This window comes from Muntiacus reevesi, chromosome 5, assembly GCF_963930625.1.
Source record: "Muntiacus reevesi chromosome 5, mMunRee1.1, whole genome shotgun sequence".
Classification (NCBI taxonomy): domain Eukaryota; kingdom Metazoa; phylum Chordata; class Mammalia; order Artiodactyla; family Cervidae; genus Muntiacus; species Muntiacus reevesi.
Genome location: NC_089253.1, coordinates 39,509,245 through 39,534,209, shown reverse-complemented (window position 1 = coordinate 39,534,209; position 24,965 = coordinate 39,509,245). Strand labels below are relative to the sequence as shown.

The window sequence follows — 24,965 nt, the reverse complement described above, 5'->3', positions numbered from 1 at the left end:
CAGAGTAGCAGATAAGGGAACAGTTTCTTAGGAAACCCTCTACTTATAACCTGCCTTTACTAGTTAAGCCTACTTTAGTTATTATTATTATTATTTTGCTTGTCTCTAACTACAAACCCTCCCAGCTTCATGAACCGTATATAATTTATCATCAGACTTCTAACCACCCTTATTGATAATATTTCTGATGTATGGTATGAACTACACCATAGTCATGGGGGCTTAAGTTATTTTCCAAAAGTTTGAAGTCAGCTCCTATCCAATACCCACCTCGCTTCCCAGGTGATGTTAGCAGTAAAAAAATCCACCTACCAATGCAGGAGACTGAAGAGACTCGAGGGTTTGATCCCTGGGTCAGGAGGATCCCCTGGAGGAGGGCATGGCAACCCACTCCAGCATTCTTGCCTGGAGAATCCCATGGATAGAGGAGCCTGGAAGGCTGCAGTCCACAGAGTCACAGAGTCGGACGCGACTGCAGTGACTTGGGCACACCCTGCTCAATTCACCTGCCCAAAACTAGTTGAACCCACTGACCCTAAACATGGGCCCCCAGAGAAATGAATTACCTCACATTTTCCCAACCTCCAACCACCTTTCCAAATGCCTGAGACCACTCCTCTTCTTTGTATCATAAATATCTCAGGCCTCCAGCCTTTGCAGATGCAGATCTGAGATTTGTTCTGCTGTGTCCTCACTTAGCTACCTCACAAATAACACTTTCTCTGTGGCAAACCTCAGTGACTGAGTGTTTGACTTGTTCTGCAGTGGGCAAACAAGCCTGGATTGATTACAGATTTGGCGAGCAAGCCAGAAGATATGTCTAGGCAGCCCTTTTGCCCATGGTTCTTCGGCCCCTTGCCAGTATTAATAGCCTATGGACAAGTCCAAGCAGCTGCCTGGTACACAGTGCCCAAGATTTCCCCCAGACCAAAAAAGATAAATGTTTTCAAGTAACTTAGGCATATCCCAGACAGCTCAGTGCTTGTAGGAATAAAAAAATTATCTAATATCCCAGAAGTTGAGTCACAATGCTCGGCATCCATCGAACATTACCAGGTAAGTAAAGTTACAGGAAAATAGGATACATGATGAGGACAGAAACTATAAATGAAGAAAAAGATAAACTGAATAGTCTTACATCTGTTACATAAAATAAACTTACAGTTAAACATCCTCCCACAAAGAAAACTACAGGTATCTTCACTGGAAATTTTACCAATTATTTAAGAAAGACATATAACCCATTTTACCCAAACTCCTTCAGGAGTAGAAGAGAAAAAAATGTTTTCTAACATTCATTCTATGTGGGCACCACTGTTCTGATCATGGAATTATATTCCAAGAAATTGTGTGTGTGTGTGTGTGTGTGTGTGTGTGTGTGTGTGTGTGTGTGTGCATGTATGCTTAGTTGCTTAGTCGTGTCCGACTTTGTGACTCCATGGACCATAGGCCACCAGGCTCCTCTGTCCATGGGATTTCTCCGGCAAGAATACTGGAGTGGGTAGTTATTCCTTTCTCCAGGGGATCTTCCCAAACCAGGGACTGAACTCATGTCTCCTGTTTAATTGAAAATTAATGCCATGATTGTAAATGGGATTCATTTTAGAGTATATTTTCTTGTTAGTATGTAAAGATAAAGGAAAACTCCCCTTCTTTTTCTTCATGTTTTTATTTTCCTCACCAGTCATCTCATGAAATCCACTTAAAATTTTGTTACTTTTATGCAGAAATCTTTTTCATTTGCTTCTCTTGAGATTTTTTTGCTGTAAAAACAAAAAAACAGAAGCAAATCAACCAACCAATTAGCAAATAGAAACAAACACTAAAAAAGAGAAAAAAATAAGTTTGGATGCCCTCCCTGCACAAGTACAAACTGATCCTCTAACCATCAGCTTCTTATAATCCAGTAAAATCCATGAGAGATTGACACTGATGCTGCAAAGGCTGTTGACAAGAAAGCAAATTTGAGGGATGCTACTCTCACTTGTCTCTTTAGATCTCTGGCCAATAACATCTTTGGAAAGTCAAGAGGCAAATGGGAAATGGTAACCCCATTTGTTATGCATTGAAATATGTCCCTTCAAAAATTCATATGTTATTTAAAGAGTTGTGTTAATAAAAGAAAAAGTTTCTTAAAAATACATCTGTTGAATCATCACATTGTACACCTTTTAAAAATCCCATTGTACATCCTAAATAAGCAATTTTAATTTGTCAATTATACGTCAATAAAGCTGGAAATTAAAAAATCATTATTCAAGTCTTAACTCTCAGTATCTAAGAATGTGACATTATCATATTTGGAAGCATGGTTCTTGCAGTTATAATTAGTTAAGATGAGGTCATCCTGGAGTAGGTTATGTCCTAAATCAATTTGACTGGTGTCATTATACAAAGAGGATATTTGGACATGGAGGCATACCAGGGAGATGCCATGTGAAGATTGGAGTTATGGTGCCACGATCCAAGGAACTACCAGAAGCCAGGAGAGACCTGAATCAGACCCTCTCCTAGAGCCTTCAGAGGGGGCATGGCCCTACCAACAACTTGAGCTTGGACTTCCAAGCTCCCAGACTGAGAAAATACATTTCTGTTGTGTGATCCACTCAGTTTGTGGAACTTGATTATAGAAGCCTGATGCCACAAAGATACCATATTTCTCACATTAAAATACTTTTACTAGCTTCTTTTTCCTCCTATCCTTGATACTTTCCCTGAAGTATAGTGACAAAGTTTGCCTGAATCTTAGAGTTTCATAAACAAGACTAATTTCTTTATTACTATTTCTTTTTTTTCTATAGTATGATTCATTTATTTTAAACTGTAATAAATACCAACAATTTCATACCAAGAAAAAAGTGTGAATAATCATTGTAATAACATAATTTCCACAGCTTGTTCCATTTTTAATGATAATTAATTTTTCTCTCAAAGTTGTTGAATCTCTCTTGCTCAGAGAAAGAGATCTCATCTAGTTAGTTGAAATGCCTTAATTCAAATTAGGAAAATTGTTTTATAAAACAAAAAATCCAAATTTCTTCATGAGGTTAGAACCCATTAATTGCAAACAATAAAATATATGATGTTGGAAACACATACATCTAAATATGAGTTATTTTCATATCGCAGATCTATTTGACTCTGGGCACTGAATGATACAGCATAGAATGACTAACACATTTTACTCAAACGAGAAAGGGAAACAATAAAGAAATGACCGAAACCTCAAAGAGTTCAGTTCATTACTTCTAACCAGTAGTGAAACTCTGTGAAATAATGCTTGCTATTATTTTTTAAAGTTGTCGCTTTGGTCCTCTGTCCCCCTCTGACTGTCAGCCATTTCAGATGGTTTTCCTAATCTCAAATGCATACAGTGAGATTTCTCTAAAGTACTGTTTACACTTACTGTTTCTAAAGTGGAAACAGTAAGTGTTTCCACTTTCTCATCTCTCATTATTTATTCAATCTTCTCAGACTTCTGTCCATGTTTTTCCACTGAGATAAGACTTGTCTAGCTAAATATTTTGGTCAAGTCATTGTTGATGTAGCTTGACACTCCCAGTCTTTCTGTATGAGTGATCATGCCTCTTGATTAAAATTTCCTCTTTATATCTCAAGCTCTTGTGGATCCCTGAGTTGGGAAGATCCCCTAGGGAAGGGAATGGCTACACTCTCCAGTATTCTTGCCTGGAGAATGCCATGCACAGAGGAGCCTGGAGGGCTACAGTCCATGGAGTCACAAAGAGTCAGATACAACTGAGCAACTAATATTTTCTTTCTTGTGGATCTGAGTATCATTAAATACCATCATGAGGGCAGGTAGGATATGCCATCACAATAGAGCTAATTATCATCTCTTTAGGACTAAAGCTTCCAATGAGAACAAGGTAGAGGGGATCTCTGCAGTCTAGACTGGAACTTGTAACGGATAGACATCTCGCCACTCATGAAGGCAATGGCCCGAGATCGAAGTGTTCCAGGCAAGGCTGGATCTGAAGGACCCCCGCGGTGTGTTGCCTTTCTCACCCACAGATCGAAAGCACACAGTCCCTTCTACAGATGGTAGAAGGTTTACTCACGTATTTTCCACATCCTGGATAGTGTCAGACAGAGGCATATTTCTGGTTTCAGGTTGGAAAGGCACAACAAGACCAGCAATGATGGGAAAGACTCCATAGAAGATCCAGGGCAGGGTGGGTAGATACACCACTAGGGTCATCAGGAGAGGAGCCAGTGCTGACCCATACCTACTAACCATTGCATCTAATCCAAAAGCTTTTGCCCTAAGGGATAAACAGGAATATATAATAATCCAGTAAAAATCCACATATGTAACTTCTGATCTGTTTTTTGATGTGATTATGTAACACAATAAAACATAATTATTATATATGCATGGGCTTTATGAAAAACACTTGATTCTGTTATTTACTCTGTGATTTTCTATCTGTCTTTGACAAGATCGAGATGTGTTGACCCATTTTCATCATTTTAAACAGATGCATTGAAATACTGCTTAGTATAGTACATGGCACCAAGTCATCAGTGATAATTATCTTTGGTATATTAAAACGTCACTTTTTAGAAAATCCATATCCAAATCAACAGTAATTAAAATTAAATCCACTTTTTGTTTTTATTTCCTAATATTTTTGGTACTTCACATTTCTTTTTTAGGGATTTATTTTGTCTTTATTTTTATGAATATTAAAATATTTACTTTTTGTATAAAAATTCTGCATCCTATTTTCATTCATTATTATTATTTTTATTTTTTTACTTTTTTTTTTTATTTTTCAGTGGGTTTTGTCATACATTGATATGAATCAGCCATAGAGTTACACGTATTCCCCATCCCGGTCCCCCATCCCACCTCCCTCTCCACTCGATTCCTCTGGGTCTTCCCAGCCCACCAGGCCCGGGCACTTGACTCACGCATCCCACCTGGGCTGGTGATCTGTTTCACCATAGATAATATACATGCTGTTCTTTCGAAACATCCCACCCTCACCTTCTCCCACAGAGTTCAAAAGTCTGTTCTGTACTGTAGTATTATTATTTTAACTGAAGGAAAATTTCTTTAAAATGTTGTATTGGTTTAGGCCATACAACAACACAAATCAGCTATAATTATACATATATCCTCTCCCTCTTGAGCCTCCTTCCCTTCCCCTCATCCCACCCCTCTAGATAATCACAGGACACCAGGTCGGGTTCCCTGTGTTATATAGAAGCTTCTCACCAGATACCTATTTTACACACAGTCGTGTATGTATGTTTATGCTGTTCTCCATTTGTCCCACTCTCTCCTTCCTCCACTGTGTCCACGTCTGTTCTCTATGTCTGCATCTCCATTCCTTCCATGCAAGGAGGTTTACCAATACCATTTTTCTAGATTCCATACATATGCCTTAATATATGTTATTTGTCTTTCTCTTTCTAACTTAGTTCACTCTGTATAACAGGCTCTAGGTTCATCCACCTCACTAGAACTGGCTGATTCGGTATTTTGTATTTCTGTTTTACACTCATAACTGGAACTTACAGATGGTAAACTACTACCTTCTTATATGTGGAATTAGAACATTTTCCTGGTCCCTTCTCTAAGCCACAAATTTTATTAAACTATAGGACAGTATATATCAAGCTTTACCCAGGCTTCCAGAGGTATAGAAAGTCTTATACCTGAGAAGAGTGGGCATGAGTTCATCGCAGTGGACACAGTAGCTAGTGACTGCAGCAGCAACACAGCTGATTCCCACACTTGCCAAAGTCACACGCAGAGTCTGCATTTCTGGAGACGGGAGGATCAGTGAGGTTAAGGCAACTGTGTTGAAACAATCAGCATCCGGCAAGTTTAGTCAAGACCAACAGCTCTATAATAGACTATTTGAACGCTTGAAACAGGTTGTAGAAAATATTACAATAGCAGAGATCATGGAGTATTTTATAATCTGAGAGATATGAAATTATCAACATAGGTTATAAAATGTACATAAAATGGTCTGGATTAATTATAGCAAATCTCTCTGCATATGAGATTTGCCAGAGAACAGGAAGAAAAGGTGAGTCTGGCAGAAATTTGCATCTACTTATTCTGTCCAGTACTTTTTATCTTTTTATTTCAGAAGGTAGGACCGTCATGTGGACAATTACTGAGTAAAAACTCAGCTCTAAAGTTAAGGACTTCACAATTAAAGTGTAGAATTTAAAATGACCAGTCATCCTGGGTTCTTTGGGATTTAGGAGGTCTTAGCAATGTGGGATTTTCATTGAAAAAATCAGGAAACTCTTAGGCAAACCTCAGGTTGCCTAAGTCAGTTGACCTAGTGGAGAAACAGCATTGCCATGGGTATGGCACCAGAGAGTAATAGGAAGACAGAACTGCTCTCTTAGTGGAAAGGCTAAAGAGAACCCAGGTTTACATCAATGTTAGATAATGGGACCACTAAAAAAAAACTTTAGAGAAACAGCTCTCTGCACAGTATAAAAAGAAATCTGGTTATGACTTTATAATATTGTAAAGAATGCTCTTATAAGGGAGTAAGTGTGTGTCATTAGTGACATTCTGAGGAACAGAGCCTGCCCATCTCTAATGCTGTGCGGCACATTCCTGCACTAGGAGATGGTGAAGTTTTGTGCCCATTATGGTTCTCCTAATCAATACATATTTTCATTCTATTAACTTATAAAGTAGTCTAACATGGAATGGACAGGGATTTTAATCTGCTTAAATCCTGTTCCTGCTGTTTACTCCTTCATTCCTTGGAAAAAGGAGTCTTGTTTTATTTTGTTTTTTTTTTTAATTTCCTGGGAGACTACTATAAGCAAGAGCTGTAGTCATGGTGACTTAACAGCCACTCACATGTGTATACTAGAGATGGGAAAGTGGACCACTCATCAAAGGTGCTAACGAGGAGTGCAAACAAAGGGGTGACCGTACTGTGTCATCACTGGGGTATAAGTGCAAACCTCAGCCCTCCCTCTATACTTGTTATTAAAAGTGTGAATGGACAAAGGGCAAGTGAACAAGTGCTCCCTAGGGAAATAGTCTGGAATAAATGCTACCAGTTTATAGACACTTCCATGATCTGATGAAGATGAATATATGCCTTATTTGCCCTTCACTGACCTTTGTTTTTTTCCCCAAAAAAATACTAACAGAAAATCTCATAAATCATCAGATTGGTTTGGGGGAATACTTAGCTCAAAATATGAACCTCTCTTTATTTTTATATTTTTATTTTTTTTATTTATTTTTATTAGTTGGAGGCTAATTACTTTACAATATTGTAGTGGTTTTTGCTATACATTGACATGAATCAGTCATGGATTTACATGTGTTCCCCATCCCGATCCCCCCTCCCACCTCCCTCCCCATACCATCCCTCTGGGTCTTCCCAGTGCACCAGCCCTAAGCACTTGTCTCATGCATCCAACCTGGGCTGGTGATCTGTTTCACCTTGATAGTATACTTGTTTTAATGCTATTCTGAACCTCTCTTTAAACCTAATTTCAGACAAGTGTGACCAGTTACAGTCCCTGAAGGATGGGGAAAAGACCCTTCCCTTCCCCAAAGTCCAGTCTCCTCTCACCTTGGGGCACAAACGTGTTGGCCAAAATGGAAAGTCCCACCAGGAACAAGAAAAGCATCTGCGTTGGTCGACGGCCCTTGTAATTCAGTATTACCAGTGCAAGACATCGGGCTAAGGTGGTGAGAGCTCCGAAGATGACCTGGAACAGGAATATATTGCTTCCAAAGTGCTGTAGGTTCATAGAGATGCCATAAAGGGGTACTGTGACAGCAAACCTGCAGTGAGCAGAAGAAGAAAGACACAAGCCATAAGATTTAGAGCCCAGGTGCTGCAGTTGATGATTATGTCCACCCATGCGGCTACAGAATAAAGTCTCAACCTAGTTTCTTCAATTTTAGATGGTAAAGTCACCATAAATAATTACATGGCTATAAATGAAAACAATATTCCTTTTGTCCTTTCTGGAGTCTCTAAGCAAAGACCTGGCAGTAAAAATATAATGTGACTCAATCGCCAAACTGGAGGTACAGAGAATTTGAAAACATAAGCATCAAAACTAAAAATTTAGGGAAATAACTTCTTTTTGAGGGTTGTCTGTATGCAGAGAGTCCTCCCTTTCTTCCTCCAAAGCCCATACTGTAAAGCACTTCCCTTTTCTCAACTAGTGACTGAAATTTCAAAGAAGCTACCTGTGTCCCCTTGACTTGGCAGCATAGTATCCTGGTGTCCAAACACAATCCTGGGTAATTTAAAGTTCATATAAGACTTCATGGGGCTAAAAGAAAATGTAAGGATGCAGGAAAGCAAACATGCACCAACTGTACCATCAGAAATGGAACCAAAGATTCCCGGTGAGGATCTACCTTTTAACCAAGGAGCATCTAAGGGAATGGAGTCCACTTTAAGGATCTACTTCACCAGAGAGATCTAGACTTAGACATTGCAAGAGAAGAAACCACTAGAGCATTTGCAAACAGGTCTTCTCTTGATCATTATCTGTACTTTTCCCTTCCTTTCTGATCATCTATGATTCAGAAATGTAAGTTCATGTCCTAGTGGGTATGAAAAGTTCAAAAAAGCACAAAGTAGTTAAGTGAAGCAGCAGTCTACTGAGATATGTCTGGGAAGAGATAAAATATACTTTTCAATAGTTACTTTCTTAAGTTTGGCAGTGGGTATATACTGTCCTGTGTGCTTTTTTTGGTCCATGTGTATACATCTTCAAACATTCAGAATCTAAAATTTCTCCTCCTGACTCTACCAAACCATTCCCTCATGAGATAACAAACAAGACTTTCACAGAAGGCCATGTGCTAACACATACACAAAAGGTATCCAGATTGTAAACAAAAGTTCATCAATATTGAAGTGCATATAAACATTGTAGTGTATTCATGGGATGGAAAACAAAAACACTAGGGAGGAAAATAATCTACTGTTACATGCCACTGAATGCGTGAATCTACATGAGTGAGCATGAGACATGGGCTGCTCCAGAACCGTTTATAATTTACATTAAGTGAAGGTCGAGATTAGGACGCACTCGTCTATAGTGAAGGAGAGCAGGACAGCTGTTAAGTTTTGTTTGGCAAAGGAGAGGGTGGTTGAGGAGCATATGGGGGTAGTGCTGGTGGTGGTGGTGGGGACTCCATGGGATTTACGATTTTCTATCTTGATCTGTATCTTGGTTACATTTTTACATACTGACGTACTCATTTATTTACATATATATTCCTGATCTCTTCATGTTTCTGTTTGCAACACTTGCATCAATGAAAACTGAAAGAAAAAATAAAGGCAATTAAGTAGGCAGATCTGTACTGCAATAGAAGTTCTCAACATCAATCTCCAGTGAGGAGACTGATAGTGTGATATGACATAATGAACTGTTCATAATAATATCAGCTCCATGTGAGTCTTATTTGCTGTGTTTTCCTCATCTTTTTAAATTTTTTTATTGAAGGATAATTGCTTTACAGAATTTTGTTGTTTTCTGTCAAACCTCAACATGAATCAGACATAGGTATACATATCCCCTCCCTTTTGAACCTCCCTCCCATTTCCCACCACACCCCACCCCACCCATCCAGGTTGATACAGAGCCCTTGTCTGAGTCTCCTGAGCCATACAGCAAACCCCCGTTGGCTATTATACATATGGTAATGAAAGTTTCCATGTTATTCTTTCCATACATCTCATCATCTCCCTCCCTCTCCCACTGGCTATAAGTTTATTCTCTTTGTCTGTTTCTCCATTGCTGCCCTGTAAATAAATTGTTCAGTACCATTTTTCTAGATTCTGTATATATGCATTAGAATATGATATTTATCTTTTTCTTTCTGACTCACTTCACTCTGTATAGTAGGTTCTAAGTTCATCCACCTCATCAGAACTGACTCAAATGCATTCCATTTTATGGCTGAGTAACATTCAATTGTGTATATGTACCACAACTTCTTTATCCATTCGTGATGGACATCTAGGCTGCTTCCATGTTCTAGCTATTGTAAATAGTGCTGCAATGAACAATGAGATACATGTGTTTTTTTCAATTTTGGTTTCCTCAGGGTATATGCCTAGGAGTGGGATTGCTGGGTCATATGGCGGTTTTATTCCTAGTTTTTTAAAGGAATCTTCATACCATCTTCCATAGTGGCTGTATCAATTTGCATTCCCACCAACAGTGAAAGAGTGTTCCCTTTTCTCCACACCCTCTCCAGCATCTGTGGTTTGTAGACTTTGTGATGATGGCCTTTCTGATCGATGTGAGGTGATATGATATTTCATTGTAGTTTTAGTTTACATTTCTCTACTAATGAGCAATGTTGAGGATTTTTCACGTGTTTGTTAGCATCTGTATGTCTTTGGAGAAATGTCTGTTAGGTCTTTCCCCCACTTTTTGATTGTTTTTCTGGCATTGAGTTGTATGAGTTGTGTGTATATTTTGGAAAATAATCTTTTGCTAGTTGTTTTATTACCTATTATTTTCTCCCATTCTAGGCTTGTCTTTTCACCTTGCTTATAGTTTCCTTTGCTGTGAAGAAGCTTTTAAGTTTAATCAGGTCCCACTTGTTTACTTTTGTTTTCATTTCCATTACTCTAAGAGATGGGTCATAGAGGATCTTGCTTTGATTTATGTCATTGAGTGTTCTGCCTATGTTTTCCTCTAAGAGTTTTATAGTTTCTAGCTCTACATTTAGGTCTTTAATCCATTTTGAGTTTATCTTTGTGTATGGTATTAGGAAGTGTTCTAATTTCATTCTTTTACATGTAGCTGTCCAGTTTTCCCAGCACCATTTATTGAAGAGGTTGTCTTTGCATTCATTGTATATTCTTACCTCTTTTGTAAAAAATAAGGTACCTATAGATGCATGGGTTTATTTATGGGCTTTCTGTCTTGTTCCATTGGTCTAGATTTCTGTTTCTGTTCCAGTACCATACTGTCTTGATGACTGTAGCTTTGTAGTATAATCTGAATTCAGGAGGGTTGATTTCCTCCAGCTCCATTCTTCTTTCTCAAGACTGCCTTGGCTATTCAGGGACTTTTGTGTTGAATTGTGTAACTTTTTGTTCTAGTTCTGTGAAAAATGTCATTGGTAATTTGATAGGGATGGCATTGAATCTGTAGATTACATTTGGTAGTGTAGTCATTTTCACAATATTGATTCTTCCTACCTAGGAACATGGGATATCTCTCCACCTGTTTATATAGTCTTTGATTTCTTTCATCAGTGTCTTATAATTTTCTGTGTACAGTTATTTTGTCTCCATAGTAAGTTTATTCCTAGATATTTAATTCTTTTTGTTGCAATGGTGAATGGGATTGATTCCTTAATTTCTCTTTCTGGTTTTTCAATGTTAGTATATAGAAATACAAGTGATTTATGTATCATGCAACTTTGCTAAATTCACTGATTAGCTCTAGTGATTTTCTGATAGGTTTAGGGTTTTTCTTTAGGGTTTTTCTATGTACAGTATCATGTCAGCTGCAAACAGTGAGAGTTTTACTTCTTCTTTTCCAATCTGGATTCCTTTTCTTTCTTTTTCTTCTCTGATTGCTGTAGCTAGGGTTTCCAGAACTATTGAATGATAGTGGTGAAAGTGAACTTCTTTGTCTTGTTCCTGATCTTAGGGGGAATGCTGTCAGTTTTTCACCATTGAGAATAATGTTTGCTGTAGGCCTATCATATATAGCCTTTACTATGGTGAGGTAAGTTCCTTCTATGCCCATGTTTTGAAGAGTTTTAATCATAAATGGGTGCTGAATTTTGTCAAAGGCTTTTTCTGCATCTACTGAGGTTGTCATATGGTTTTATCTTTCAGTTTGTTAATATAGCATATCATATTGATTGATTTGCATATAGTGAAGAATCCTTGCATTCCTGGAATAAACCCAACGTGACCAAGGTGTATGAACTTTTTGATGTATTGCTGAATTCTGTTTGCTGAAATTTTTTAAAGGATTTTTGCATCTATGTTCATCAGTGATTTTGGCCTGTAGTTTTCTTTTTTTGTGTTATCTTTGTCTGGTTTTGGTATCAGGGTGATGGTGGGCTCGTAGAATGACTTCAAAAGTATTCCTCCCTCTGCAATTTTTTGACAAGAGTTTTAGAAGGATAGGCAGTAGCTCTTCTCTAAATGTTTGATAGAATTGTCCTGTGAAGCCATCTGGCCCTGGGCTTTTGTTTTTTGGGAGATTTTTAATCACAGCTTCAATTTCAGTGCTTGTAATTGGGTTGCTCATAATTTTTATTTCTTCCTGGTTCAGTCTTGGAAGATTGAACTTTTCTAAGAATCTGCCTGTTTCTTCCAGGTTATCCATTTTATTGTCATATAGTTGTTCATAATAATTTCTTATTATCCTTTGTATTTCTGCACTGTCTGTTGTAACCTCTTCTTTTTCATTTCTAATTTTATTGATTTGATTCTCCTCTCTTTTTTTTCCTGATGAGTCTAGCTAAAGGCTTGTCAATTTTATCTTCTTAAAGAGCAAGCTTTTAATTTTATTATTCTTTACTATTGTTTCCTTCATTTCTTTTTCATTTATTTCTGCTCTGATCTTTGTGATTTCATTCCTTCTACTAATTTTTGGGTTTTGTTTTTTTTCCAGTTGTTCTAGGTGTAAATTTAGGTTGTCTATTCAATGTTTTTCTTGTTTCTTGAGTGAGGATTGTATTATTATAAACTTCCCTCTTAGCAGTGCTTTTGCTGTATCCCATAGGTTTTAAGTTGTCATGTTTTCATTGTCATTTGTTTCCAGAAATTTTTTTATTTCCCTTTTGATTTATTTAGTGACCTGTTGGTTATTTAGAAACGTGTTGTTTAATCTCCATGTGTTTGTGTTTCTTACCGTTTTTTTTTTCTTCTGGTAATTGATATCTAGTCTCACAGCATTGTCATCAGAGAAGATGCTTGATACAATTTCAATTTTCTTAAATTTACTGAGATTTGATTTGTGACCCAAGATGTGGTCCATCCTGGAGAATGTTCTGTGTGCACTTGAGAAGAAGGTGTATTCTTCTGCATTTGGATGGAATGTCCTGAAGGTATCCAAAAGAATCTACAGAGCAAGTCAAAACGTAAGGAAGAACAATAAACGTTTTTCTTGAGCAACTGCTGTCAGAGTCCTTTCCCTCGCTGGGAGTCACAGTCCACCTCAGCTCCCTAGGATGCACCCCAACACTGTGCTGATCTCCTGACCTGCTGTGGGGGCAACTCAGATTCTAATCTGGTCCTTCTCCTCTGTGTTCCTGCTTCCACGCTCCACAGCTATCAGAACTGGAGCATTTTCTTTTGTGGGAGCTCTCAATGGCCTTTTATATACTCCATAGGCACACAGTCCACCTAGGTGATCATGTGGATTTAATCTGCAGCTTGTACAGCTGGTGGGAAGCTTTGGGGTCTTCTTCCTTAGCCACACTGCCCCTGGGTTTCATTTGTGATTTCATTTCCACCTATACATGTGGGTCGTCCACCGGGGTTTGCTTCTGAGGTTGCCCTGAAGGACTTGGGTTTGCCCCTGTGAGGGCTAAGTGAGGAGGTGGTGCAGCTGCTTGGATCACAGGGGTTCAGGCAGCACCAGGTACTCAGGGAAGTTGGCAGCTAGGGCGGCAGGAAATATAATGATCTGGAAGGGTATGGCAACCAGTATTGGCCAATATGCTCCAGTATTCTTGCCTGGAGAACCACCCTCCCTGACAGGGAAGCCTGGCAGGCCACAGTCTACAGGGTCATAAAGAGTTGGAGTGACCTTGTGTGCATAGAGGCAAGACTTTTTCTGCTTGTGGCAGCTCTGCCCCGGTGAGAGTTGAGCATGAAGGTTGTGCAGCTGCTTGACTTGCAGGGACCCTGGCGGCACCAAATGTGCAGGGACACCGACTGCCTCTGCTGCAGGAGTTATGGCAGAGTCTTTCTTCGAGCCTCTTGTAGCTGGCGATCAGCAGGCCTCTTTGGCCATTCTTTCTTCGTAGCTCCGCCCATTCAGGCCCTTGGAGGGCTTCTTTGCCTGGGTCCTTCTCTCTTGTTCTGTGCATCAGTCACATAGAGGGCCCCTCCCTGGCTGGAGTCCTACTCTGTAGATCGGCACATCAGTCACTGAAAGGAGCACCCTGGGTGGAGCCCTGCTCTAGTTCAGTGCGTCAGGCATTTGATGGGCCAGCCTCTCTATTGTTCAGCTGCCTGGTGTGTGCGGAGAGAGAGGCTATAGTGACATCTCCACCCCCTACGTGTGACTCAGCATTATCGCCTTGCTTCCATGGCTGCCTGGCGTTCCTCCACAGGCATTTCCCACCACAATCCACCCCCTGCCTCACCTCCTCTCAATCTGTTTCTCCGCAGTCAAAAGCAGCCTTTGCCCTGGGATCTCTCCACAATCCCCAAACTCCAGCTCCCAGCCACTATGCCTTCCAGGGGACCCACGTCCCTGTCCAGGGTATGTGTGGCTGCAGCAAGGACTGTCTGATTCTCATTCTATTTAGGCTGCCACAGATCAGCTGTTTCACTCTCAGCCTTAAATGTTTCTCCTCTGACTCAGACAATTGCCCCCTTGTGGGGGCTGGACCCCTGCTTTAGTTACCCCTCCCACCAAGGGAGGGCAGGTCCAGTCCTACTAACACTCCTATTTTTCCCCCTAGTTCCTTCATCCTACCGAGTTTTGCATGGTTCTATATATTCTTTTCCTCTGGTCAGGTACTCCTGCCTGCTCTCAACTGGTATTCTGCATGCAGTTCTATGTCTGAAGGTGTAATCCTGATGGATCCATGGAGAGAGATGTATTCCACGTCCACCTACTCCTTCGCCATCTTGTTCTCTCTTCCTCATCTTTTAAGCACAAATAAGCCCTCCCTATCACAACACTGTCATAACCTTTTGTAATAAACAGATTCATGTTCCCATTCAAGGTGTCATACATTGTGGGTAGCCCACCTCACAAAGAGGAGGAGACAGGTCCTTTTACGCAGGTTGGGTGTGCGGAACAAGTCAAACACAGTAGTTTTGGTCTGTGCTCCCTCCAGTTCCTGCTGCATGGTCGCTCTCAAACCCTTGAACAAAAGCAATCAAGTATCATTTGCTAGCATATTGCCAGGTACTGTGATGAGTGCCAGGAGGATAGGAGAGACATGTGTCATTTCTTTCTAGTGTAGTATATTCAGGTATGACCTAAATCAAATCCCTTACGATTATACAGTGGAGGTGACAGATAGATTCAAGGGATTAGACCTGATATACAGCATGCCTGAAGAACTACAGATGGAGGTTCATAATATTGTAAGGAGGTGGTGACCAAAACCATCCCAAAGAAAAAGAAATGCAAGAAGGCAAAGTGGTTGTCTGAGGAGGCTTCACAAATAGCTGAGAAAAGAAGAGAAGTGAAAGGCAAAGGAGAAAGGAAAAGATATACCCATCTGAATGCAAAGCTCCAGGGAATAGCATAGAGTGATAAGGAAGCCTTTTTAAGTGAACAATGCAAAGAAACAGAGGAAAGTAGAATGGGAGGGATTAGAGATCTCTGCAAGAAAATTGGAGATACCAAGGGAACATTTCTTGAAAAGATGGGTGCAGTAAAGGACAGAAATGGCAAGGACCTAACAGAAGCAATAGAGGCTAAGAAGAGGTGGCATGACTACACAGAACTACACAAAAAAGGTCTGAAGGACCCAGATAACCATGATGGTGTGTTTACTCACCTAGAGTGAGACATTCTGAAGTGTGAAGTCAAGTGGACCTTAGGAAGTATTATTGCAAACAAAGCTGGTGGAGGTGATGGAATTCCAGTTGAGCTGTTTAAAATCCTAAAAGATGATGTTGCTAAAATGCCTCACTCAATATGTCAGTAAATTTGTAAAACTCAACAGTGACCACGGGACTGGAAAAGGTCAGTATTCATTCCAATCCCAAAGAAAGGCAATGCCAAAGAATGTTCAAGCTACTGCACAATTACACTCATTTCACATGCTACAAGGTGATTCTCAAAATGCTTCAAGCTAGGCTTCAAAATACACAAACTGAGAACTTCCAGATGTACAAACTGGATTTAGAAAAGGCAGAGAAACCAGAGATCAAATTGTCAACATGGACTGGATCATAGAAAAGGCAAGGAAATTCCAGAAAAACACCTACTTCTGCTTCATTTACTATGCTAAAGCCTTTGTGTGGATCACAACAAATTGTGGAAAATTCTTCAAGAAATGGGTATACCATACTACTATACTGGCCTCCTGAGAAATCTATAGGCAGGGCAAGAAGCAACAGAATGGACATGGAACAAAGAACTGGTTCAAAACTGGGAAAGGAGTACATCAAGTACACAAGGAGTACATTGTGACCCTGCTTATTTAAATTACATGCAGAGTACATCATGCAAAACACCAGGCTATAAGACTCACAAGCTGGAATCAAGATAGCCAGGAGAAATATCAACAACCTCAGATATGCAGAAGATACCACTCTAATGGCAGAAAGTGAAGAGGAACTAAAAAGCCTCTTGATGAGGGTGAAAGAGAAGAGTGAAAAAGCTGGCTTAAAACTCATCATTCAAAAAACTAAGATCATGGCATCCAGTCCCATCACTTCATGACAAATAGTTGGGGAAAAGGGGAAAAAGTGGAAACAGTGGCAAATTTTATTCTCTTGGCTCCAAAATCACTATAGATGGTGACTGCAGCCATGAAATTAAAAGACACTTTGCTCCTTGGAAGAAAAGCTATGACAAACCTTGACAGTCCATTAAAAAGCAGAGATATCACTTTGCTGACAAAAGTCCATATAGTCAAAGCTATGGTTTTGTAGTCATGTATAGATGTGAAAGTTGGACCATAAAGAAGGCTGAACACTGAAAAATTGATGCTTTTGAATTGCATGCTAGAGACTCTTGAGAGTCCCTTGGGCAGCAAGGAGATCAAACCAGTCAGTCCTAAAGGAAATCAACCCTGAATATTCATTGGAAGGACTGATGCTGAAGTTCCAATACTTGGCCACCTGCTGCAAAGAGCTGACTCATTGGAAAAGACCCTGATGCTGGGAAAGACTGAGGGCAGGAGGAGAAGGGGGCGATAGAAGATGAGATGATTGGATGGCGTGACTCAATGGAGATGGGTTTGAGCAAACTTCGGGAGATAGTGAGGGATAGGGAAGACTGGCGAGGTGCAGTCCATGGGGTCACAGAGAGTTGAACATGACTTAGCAACTGAACAATATTACACATGCAATCACAGGTGTTGATATGATGGAGTAGGTAAGGAGTTAAGGGATACTCCAGGAAATTAAATGGCAACCGTTAAATTTTGAAAATGAGATCCACTGAGGGGTCAGGGCATCCTGAAGAGTACATAGGATATACTGTCAGATCAGGAAGTGAGCTAAAGGAAGAAGCTTTGTACAGTGCTCAAAGGTTCTTTTCTATGAGCTTTATGGCCTTTATGACCATAAAGAACCAGGGAATTTGTATTCTCAACTAGCTGCCCTTGTTAGAAAAGCAGCTTGCCTATCTCATTAGGAGAAGGCAGGTGTCAGTTTATGACTCCCATTCAGCCCAGTAACCACCTTTCCTTTCTGCTCACCTCCATGTTCAGGGTTTCCTCGGCATTCTTCATTTCATTTCTGCGTGCAACTTTCTTAAGTTCCCTTAATCCTTCATCTATTTTATTGGTGATAATCAGCCACCGTGCAGATTCCACCAGCCACCTAATGAAAGAAGGGCCCACAAGTGCAGTCAGTTCTCTCTTGCTTATTTGTCATATGGTTAATTACTGCATATGCTTTTTGCCTTCAATCCAATATTCACCACTTCAAGTGTTGGGTTAGGAAAAGGAGCTCATGTTTTGTTACAGACTGCTAGGAAAATACAAGAATGACCACTTTATGTAATACATCTAAGAGATGTTCTACATGCAAAGGATCATAGAGTTTGCAGTCAAATTGCCTCTCTGCTTACTGAGCAGAAGGTTCTCCAAGAGGCCTATGAAGCTTAAGTCTGAGAGTCCCTCACTTGCATAATTCCCTTCAGAACTAAGCATGAGATCCAGCACATTTATGCACATAGCATATATTCATAATATATATTATCTTGAAAAAAGAAGCCCCCAAGTGCATTTCAGTTCAGTTCAGTTGCTCAGTCAAGTCCGACACTTTGCAGCCCCATGGACTGCAGCATGCTAGGCTTCCCTGTCCATCATCAACTCCCAGAACCTGCTCAAACTCACGTCCGTCGAGTTGGTGATGCCATCCAACCATGTACGCTTTTAGGCCAACAAATATTGTCAATACTCCTGCCACTTCCGGCAATGTCGGTGGAATGCAAATGTAGGGAAGCCTGGTGTGCTGCAGTCCATGAGGTCATAAAGAGTTGGACACCACTGAGTGACTGAACAACAACAGCTACATAAGTGGGGGTCACCTATTCACATCTGCCCCAGTTTCCTTATCAATAAACAGAGACAATAAACACACCTTCCTGGTTAAGAGGATAGAACGCCTTAGCAGATGAGTCTGATGTGGATTATCATTTTTATTTCTCTCTCTTTGTACTCATGTCACTTTGCTAAATCCATAGCAATCTTTCTGGGATCTACTGAATATGACTTTCCCTAGAATGGTCTTAAGTGTAGGATGAGATTATCCATAAATAAATGTTCATTAAAATTACTTAAGGAAAGACAGAGTGATGAACACATATGTAAATCATCCAATGTGCATGTCATTTTCTCTTCTGGAGAAATTAAACTGCTATTTTGTTAAATTGCTCTATGAATACATTTTCTGCCTCTTCCTTTATCCAATTTAATCTGTGACAGAAAATCATCGAGAACTTGATTGTATCATATTCATTCCAAAGCCAAAAAATTGAAGCTTTATCTTTCAAAAATATTTAAGTATATATTTTATATTAAGAAAAATAGTAATGTAATAACTCAATGATACAACACTGGATAAGACTTAATGGCAGAAAATTCCTGGAACTCCCAGGCAGAAAGCTCATTGTTATTCTGTGTTCTGCTTCTCAAATCTCAAATTGAACAAAGTAAGCAGATGAAAGACCCTGGTTTAGGCAGAAACAATAAGAAAGGGTTCAGGGAATAAGAAAATCAATATATCCCAATTCAGCAAGCATTTTCACCCCAGGTTCCCTTAAAATACAGTGAGAGAGATGCTCATACCTTGAGGAGAAAGAGAAGACAAAGAAAGGTACAGACACCACCAGCTGCAGGGTGCGCCACTCTCGAAAGACAAAAGCCAGTCCTCCCAGCATCATCTGTCCAATACTAACAGCACAAGTTATCAGCATTATTACCATGGCTTTAGACTGGGACCTTGTCCACTCTGCAACTAAAGGAAAGCCCAATTCGGATATTAATGTCATCTAAGGGTGAAATTTCAAGATCAAATTCAAGGCTTGGAAAATGAAGAAGAACAAAACTGTTGACTTACTGAGCATCCAGTTATTTGTTATGATGGCCACAGCAGAGCAGCCTGACCAGAAGCGTAGCAAGCAGTAAATGAGGAAGGTGGGAGCAAAGGCTGTGCAGGTCCCAGAGATGGCGAACTGGAGCAAACTGCACCTGAGAATCAACTTCCGCCCAAACCTAAGAAACAGAGTCAGTTTAGATTATGGAAGTAGTGATAATTTGTGGTGAAACATTAAAAAGACATACTCTGGAGTTTAGAGAATGTTTTAATAAGTGATTCTTTGTATCTGCAAGCTTGAGTACACAAAAGCCAGGTCAACAATGGGAATTGCTTCAAGGTAACACTCCTTGTTACCTAAATAAGTAGGTATGTTATAACACCTAAACAAGTGTTATAATGTTTTGTACATTACCAAAACTTCATCACCCAGTCACCAGGAGACCTGACCCAGGGATCAAACCCAGATTTCCTGAAATGCGGGTAGATTCTTTACCATCTGAGCCAGCAGGGAAGCCCATAAAAAAAACTTCAGTGTTGGAAATTATAATATACTGTAAGCACTCATTGTACTAACTTATGTATTTAGCAGAGTAGAGAATCTCTATAGTGTGTAGTGTTGCGGCCAGCACACCAGATAGGGATGGAAAGTGGTCGACGCACAGTTTGGAAAAAAGGAGCTAGAGACAGAATTAAAGTTTTAAAGATGGGACTGGGGGACTCAAGACCTCTTGGGTCAAGAGCCCTGTTCCTCAGAGTCACATCACTTTTATTTAGTGTCTTGGCAAGCAGAAAGTATCTGTTGCATTACAATGAAGTCAGCTTTCTGTGTCCCCGGTCACATCTCCCATTTTATTGATTACTATAAACTATCTTTGTTATTTTCTTGTACAAGGGCTACCACCTAGCTGGAGGTCATAGACTCGCATATGCCTTGGGGAAACATCTTAGTGGCGTTCCAAGGTCCACACTATGCTTTTCCTTAGTTTAGCAGGGTATGACAGCCCCAACTGATCAACCTGATGCACTTTAATTTGGGTTATACTGTACTGCTACATTTTGCTTTTATTCTTTTCCCTTGGTGATTTTCTCATGGCTTAGCCAGAGCAACAGGCAGCTGACTGTTAACCCCTGCAGTATAGGACACAAGAAGGTTAAAAGTTACTTTGGTCTCTAGCACCAGACAGGCTAAGATGCAACTGATGCAAAAGATCAGTGAAACAATGCATCAAAGTTGTTAAGGTTTATGTTAGAGTCACACTGAATTTCCATGTATTTGTAAAAATTCCGGTTTACCTTCTGCTTCTGCTTTCTAATTTCATTCTGTTGTAATCACAGAAAATATTTTTTTAAAGGTTTTTAAAATAACATTTGTTTCTTAAAAGTCAACACGTACAAAAGAAGTGAAAAAACTAAGTCATTCATATTCACAAGCAGTTTACCATTTGATGTGTTCTTCTAGGTCTCATTTGTGTATTTTCACAACTAAGCATCCATTTTTATGTGATTAAGATCATACAGTTATGTATCATGCTATTTCACACATCTTGAATATTTGCCATTAACCAAAAATACACTGTGTTTAGTCGTTCAGTCATGCCCAACTCTTTGCAACCCCATGGGCTGTAGCCCAATATGCTCCTCTGTCCATGGGGATTCTCCAGGCAAGAATACTGGAGTGGGTTGCCATGCCCTCCTCCAGGGGATTTTCCCAACCTAGGGATCAAACCCAGGTCTCCCACATTGCAAGCGGGTTCTTTACTGTCTGAGCCACCACTCAATCTTTAAGGAAAAACGCATAATTGTGCCTTTGTTGGTGACAAAAATTTCAGAGAAGACAAAAATGGCAACAGGCCTCTAGACAAAGATATTGGCAGAGCTATGATTGAAATACTACATTCACTTCATGTTCAGTTAAAAATGAGACGTAAAGCAACAGAGTACACAAGGTACAGTGATTTCTAAGAGGATTCATTCTCCAAACTCAGCTATTAAAGTATTAGCAAGGAGGTGTGTTTTCATTGAATTAGTTACTTAACAATGCATCCCTGTGGTACAGCCAGGAGACACACACATCAATGGTTATCATCAAAATACAAATATAATAAAATACAAACATATTAAAATACAAAATACAATAATAAAATACAAAATACAAACATCCACACACAGCCTTCCCTCTGTATTTCCTTCTGCCCCTCTGCTGCCAACCTAAATTAATAAGTCGTGACTCACATTTCTCAGAGATGGTTTAGCAATTCCACGTCTAAGATGTTGCCTTTTATTTTTATGAATTAGAACAAAAATATTTACAGATTGGTTAACTCACTAGTCCTACTTTTTATCATACATGGTCACCTCAGGATATCTAAAAAGCCTAGAAATCCTGCAAAATTTTCTGATTTTTGGCTTTGAGCCCCATACATGGTCAAGTCTGGAGCATGCTCCATGAACCGAATGTGTATTCTTTCATCAAGAAGGGATGAAAGAATCCATGTCTGTTAGCTCTAGTAGTTTGTAGTACTGTTCAAGTCTTGTATTTCCTTACTATTCTTTGGCTTAGAAGTTTAATCCATTTCTAAAACTGAAGTATTGACGTTCTCAGCTATGAATAGAGAACCACCTTGCCCTTCAGTTATGTCAGTGATTGTTTCATATATTCCAAGGTTCTTTTGTTTAATGCATTGCTATGATTCAGTCTGCAAGATGTGTCTGACTCTTCTCAACTGCAGCATGAACTGCAGCATGCCAAGTTGCCTTGCCCTTCACTATCTCCTAGAGTTTTCTCAAACTACTCAAAGCAACCTACAGATTCAATGCAATCCCTATCGAATTATCAATGGCATTTTTCACAGAATGAGAACCTCCTGTCTTGGAGCACCTTCCTCTTCTTCCACTTGGTAACTTCTTCTCAACTTTATAAATGAAGTTTATGGTAGTTCACCTCTAAGTATTATTCTGAAATTCCCCTCAGGTATTATGGAAGTGACATTTCTGTGTTGAGTACAGAGAGCCCAGTGGCAGCAAAATGGCATCCATCAGAATGAGTCTAATTCTACATTTCCATCTATAACTTCCTGGGAACCACGGCAACCCACAGTGTGAATTGTGCATTGGAACTCAGTAATGACTTCCTTATGAAACAATCATAAACTGTGAAAATACACACTGGAAGGGCAGCAATGATTGGGAGACACTCACCTGTCTGAGAGATGGCCGTATATGAAGGCTCCCAGCTGCATTCCAGCCATGAATACAAACTGAACCACTGATTTCTGTGACTGGTGATCACATACGAGGTCCCACTGGAAGAGAAGGAGACCAGCACAGAGGAGCTTCACAGCATTTTAAAGTCCTCAGTGAGTACATTCTGCTTTGCTTTCCTACATTTACTCACCTATACTATTTAAGTCCAGCTTAAGCATGGCTTTTCTAGAAATTCTCACTCAATATTTCAGATTTAATCAGGACCAATCTTTATATTCACTTAGCACTGCATACCTCAGTGATTCTCAATCTTTTCCATACACTGAAAATAGCTGAGGTTTTTTTTTTTTTTATCACTGATATCTGGATCACATCTAGAGTGAAATACAGATTTGTTTCTCTGACAATTAGTCAGGAAATGGAATTTTTAAAAGTTAATAGAAGTACTTCCAATTACAACTAGACTGAGAACATGCAACTAAGAATAATTTTTCACACATTATATCAAACATGTACTTATCTAAACATCAACCTCTTCATTAAATTTTAAGTTTGGTGACAGTAAAATTCATATCCAGTTTGCTGATTTCCTCATTCTCAATTGTAATTAAAAATGAAGTGAACGTGTTAGTCACTTAGTTGTGTCCAACTATTTGTGACCCCATGCACCAGGTTCCACTGTCTGTGGAATTTTCCAGGCAAGTGTACTGGAGTGGGTAGCCATTCCCTTCTTCAGGGAGGGAATCAAACCAGGGATCAAACCAAATCAACCCAGGGATCAAACCCAGGTCTCCTGCATTACAGGCAGATTCTTTACCATCTGAGCCACAAGGGAAGCTGTGATTGTAATGTAAGTTCTTGGCAATTTAAATAGATAAACAACCACTGGAAGAATAAAAGAGAACTCATTACATTATCTTCTCAGTAACTGAAGATTTGAATAGTGTCTATTTTATGTTATTATAAACACCCACACCAAGTACTCAGAAGAGGAAAATGGGGCCTTACCTCAGTCACGACGGTGGAGGAGAACAAGCTGTGGTCATACACCCAGCCGTCCACACAGGGCTCCGTGTCCAGGTCAGTCACGTTGGGGAAGGTCCCATTCACGTGAAGGAGCTGCCACTGGGGGTGGAGGAAGCGACGACACTTCTCTGGCTGTAAGTTTGAATCCAGTGGGATGGAGATTCTCAGGAGGAGATCAGGGCTGAGGATCCCAGTGGCATTGTCGAGGATGTAGACCCAGCAGCGATGACCAGGAATGGCAGCAGTGAAGTTCTCCAACAGTATATGACAGGCTGCTATCCCAACAAGAGGAAGAGCTAAAACCATCTGAAGGATCTGGAATTTTCCCAGGCCACCAACTTCATTAAGGAGCTCCTCAAAAGCCATCGTGAAGAGGCAAAGGGAGGGAAATTTTTCCTTTCATTAATTCACATGGAATCCATGTGACCTCACACCAGTTTGTCATCAACAGTTCTCGCCACTTCGCCACTTGTAAGAGAGCATGGAAGCAGTTTCCTCAGTCTTTCTGGAATCACGAGGTGTTGGCTTTTTAGTAACGTCATAGAGAAAATTATTTACCAAAGATTCCTCTATCTGATGAACATTAAGTCTGTTTAAAGGTTTACTCACTTAATGCGCTTGTCCTCAGTGAGTCTGTAAAATCAACACTGGACTTTGACATGAACATGCTTTTTAAATAATCTAAAATAAACCTGCTACACAGTCTTCAGTCATTTCTGGAAAATAGAATTTGAGAGATATAGAAGGGAACTGCTCTATGGATTTTCTGTGGAAATTACAGAAAGTGAGTGACTTCTTGTTTATACTGACTTTAGGCTATAATAATTAACAAAATATAATCCCTTGTTTCTAATTAAAGCAAAGTGAGTTGTGATACAATTACTAACTTTTGGCCACTGCTATTGTGCTTCAGTTTCAATCACACTAGGAATGCACAATGATTTTTAAATCCTTCAAATAAAGATACTGAAGAAAGACAACGGTAAGATCACCCAAGGGTTTATCTTTTGATGTTTTCACTTACAGAGTATATTAAGGGTTTTTGGGTGCTACTGGTCAGAACCCTGATGAACTGACCATTTTATCAAAATGTGCCTGGCCTCGTTATGTCTAGTAATGCTCCGCTATACCTACATGAGTGTACATTTACTCACTTTAATATAACAATTCCAAGTTTCTTATACTTACAGTTTACAAGCTACAACTTTCCAATCCTCTATGTTTTAAAGTTTTTATCCATTTGTTTATTGTTGGCTGTGCTGGGTCTTCACTGCTGCCCTTGGGCTTTCTCTAAGC

At 39.7% G+C, this 24,965-nt stretch overlaps 1 protein-coding gene across 2 annotated transcripts; it reads right to left on the bottom strand.

Moving 5' to 3' along the window:
• Window positions 1-249: 249 nt before the first annotated feature.
• LOC136169662 (solute carrier family 22 member 10-like) lies at window positions 250-24,181 on the bottom strand. 2 transcript variants are annotated; one of them, XM_065937568.1, is made up of 10 exons: window positions 23,652-24,181; window positions 22,638-22,741; window positions 19,461-19,615; window positions 19,190-19,358; window positions 17,594-17,717; window positions 14,961-15,076; window positions 7,596-7,810; window positions 5,686-5,827; window positions 4,080-4,283; window positions 250-1,763 (listed from the first exon to the last, which is right to left on the bottom strand). In XM_065937568.1, exons 1-10 carry the CDS (start codon window positions 24,033-24,035, stop codon window positions 1,703-1,705), a joined length of 1,674 nt encoding a protein of 557 aa, XP_065793640.1. In that variant the 5' UTR covers window positions 24,036-24,181; the 3' UTR covers window positions 250-1,702. The 2 variants fall into 2 exon arrangements, with proteins under 2 accessions (XP_065793640.1, XP_065793641.1); XM_065937569.1 differs by having other exon boundaries at window positions 5,686-5,794.
• Between the last annotated feature and the right edge of the window lie 784 nt (window positions 24,182-24,965).

Bases quoted from the DNA above. Each gene is read 5' to 3' on its own strand.
- LOC136169662 (XM_065937568.1), bottom strand. From the start codon at position 24,035: ATGGCTTTTGAGGAGCTCCTTAATGAAGTTGGTGGCCTGGGAAAATTC. The intron at 17,718-19,189 runs GTATGAGCATCT...TTCTTTCATTAG, and splicing joins GTCTTCTCTTTCTCCTCAAG to GTGGCTGGTGGAATCTGCAC. The intron at 4,284-5,685 runs GTATAAGACTTT...TTTATCCCTTAG, and splicing joins CTCATGCCCACTCTTCTCAG to GGCAAAAGCTTTTGGATTAG.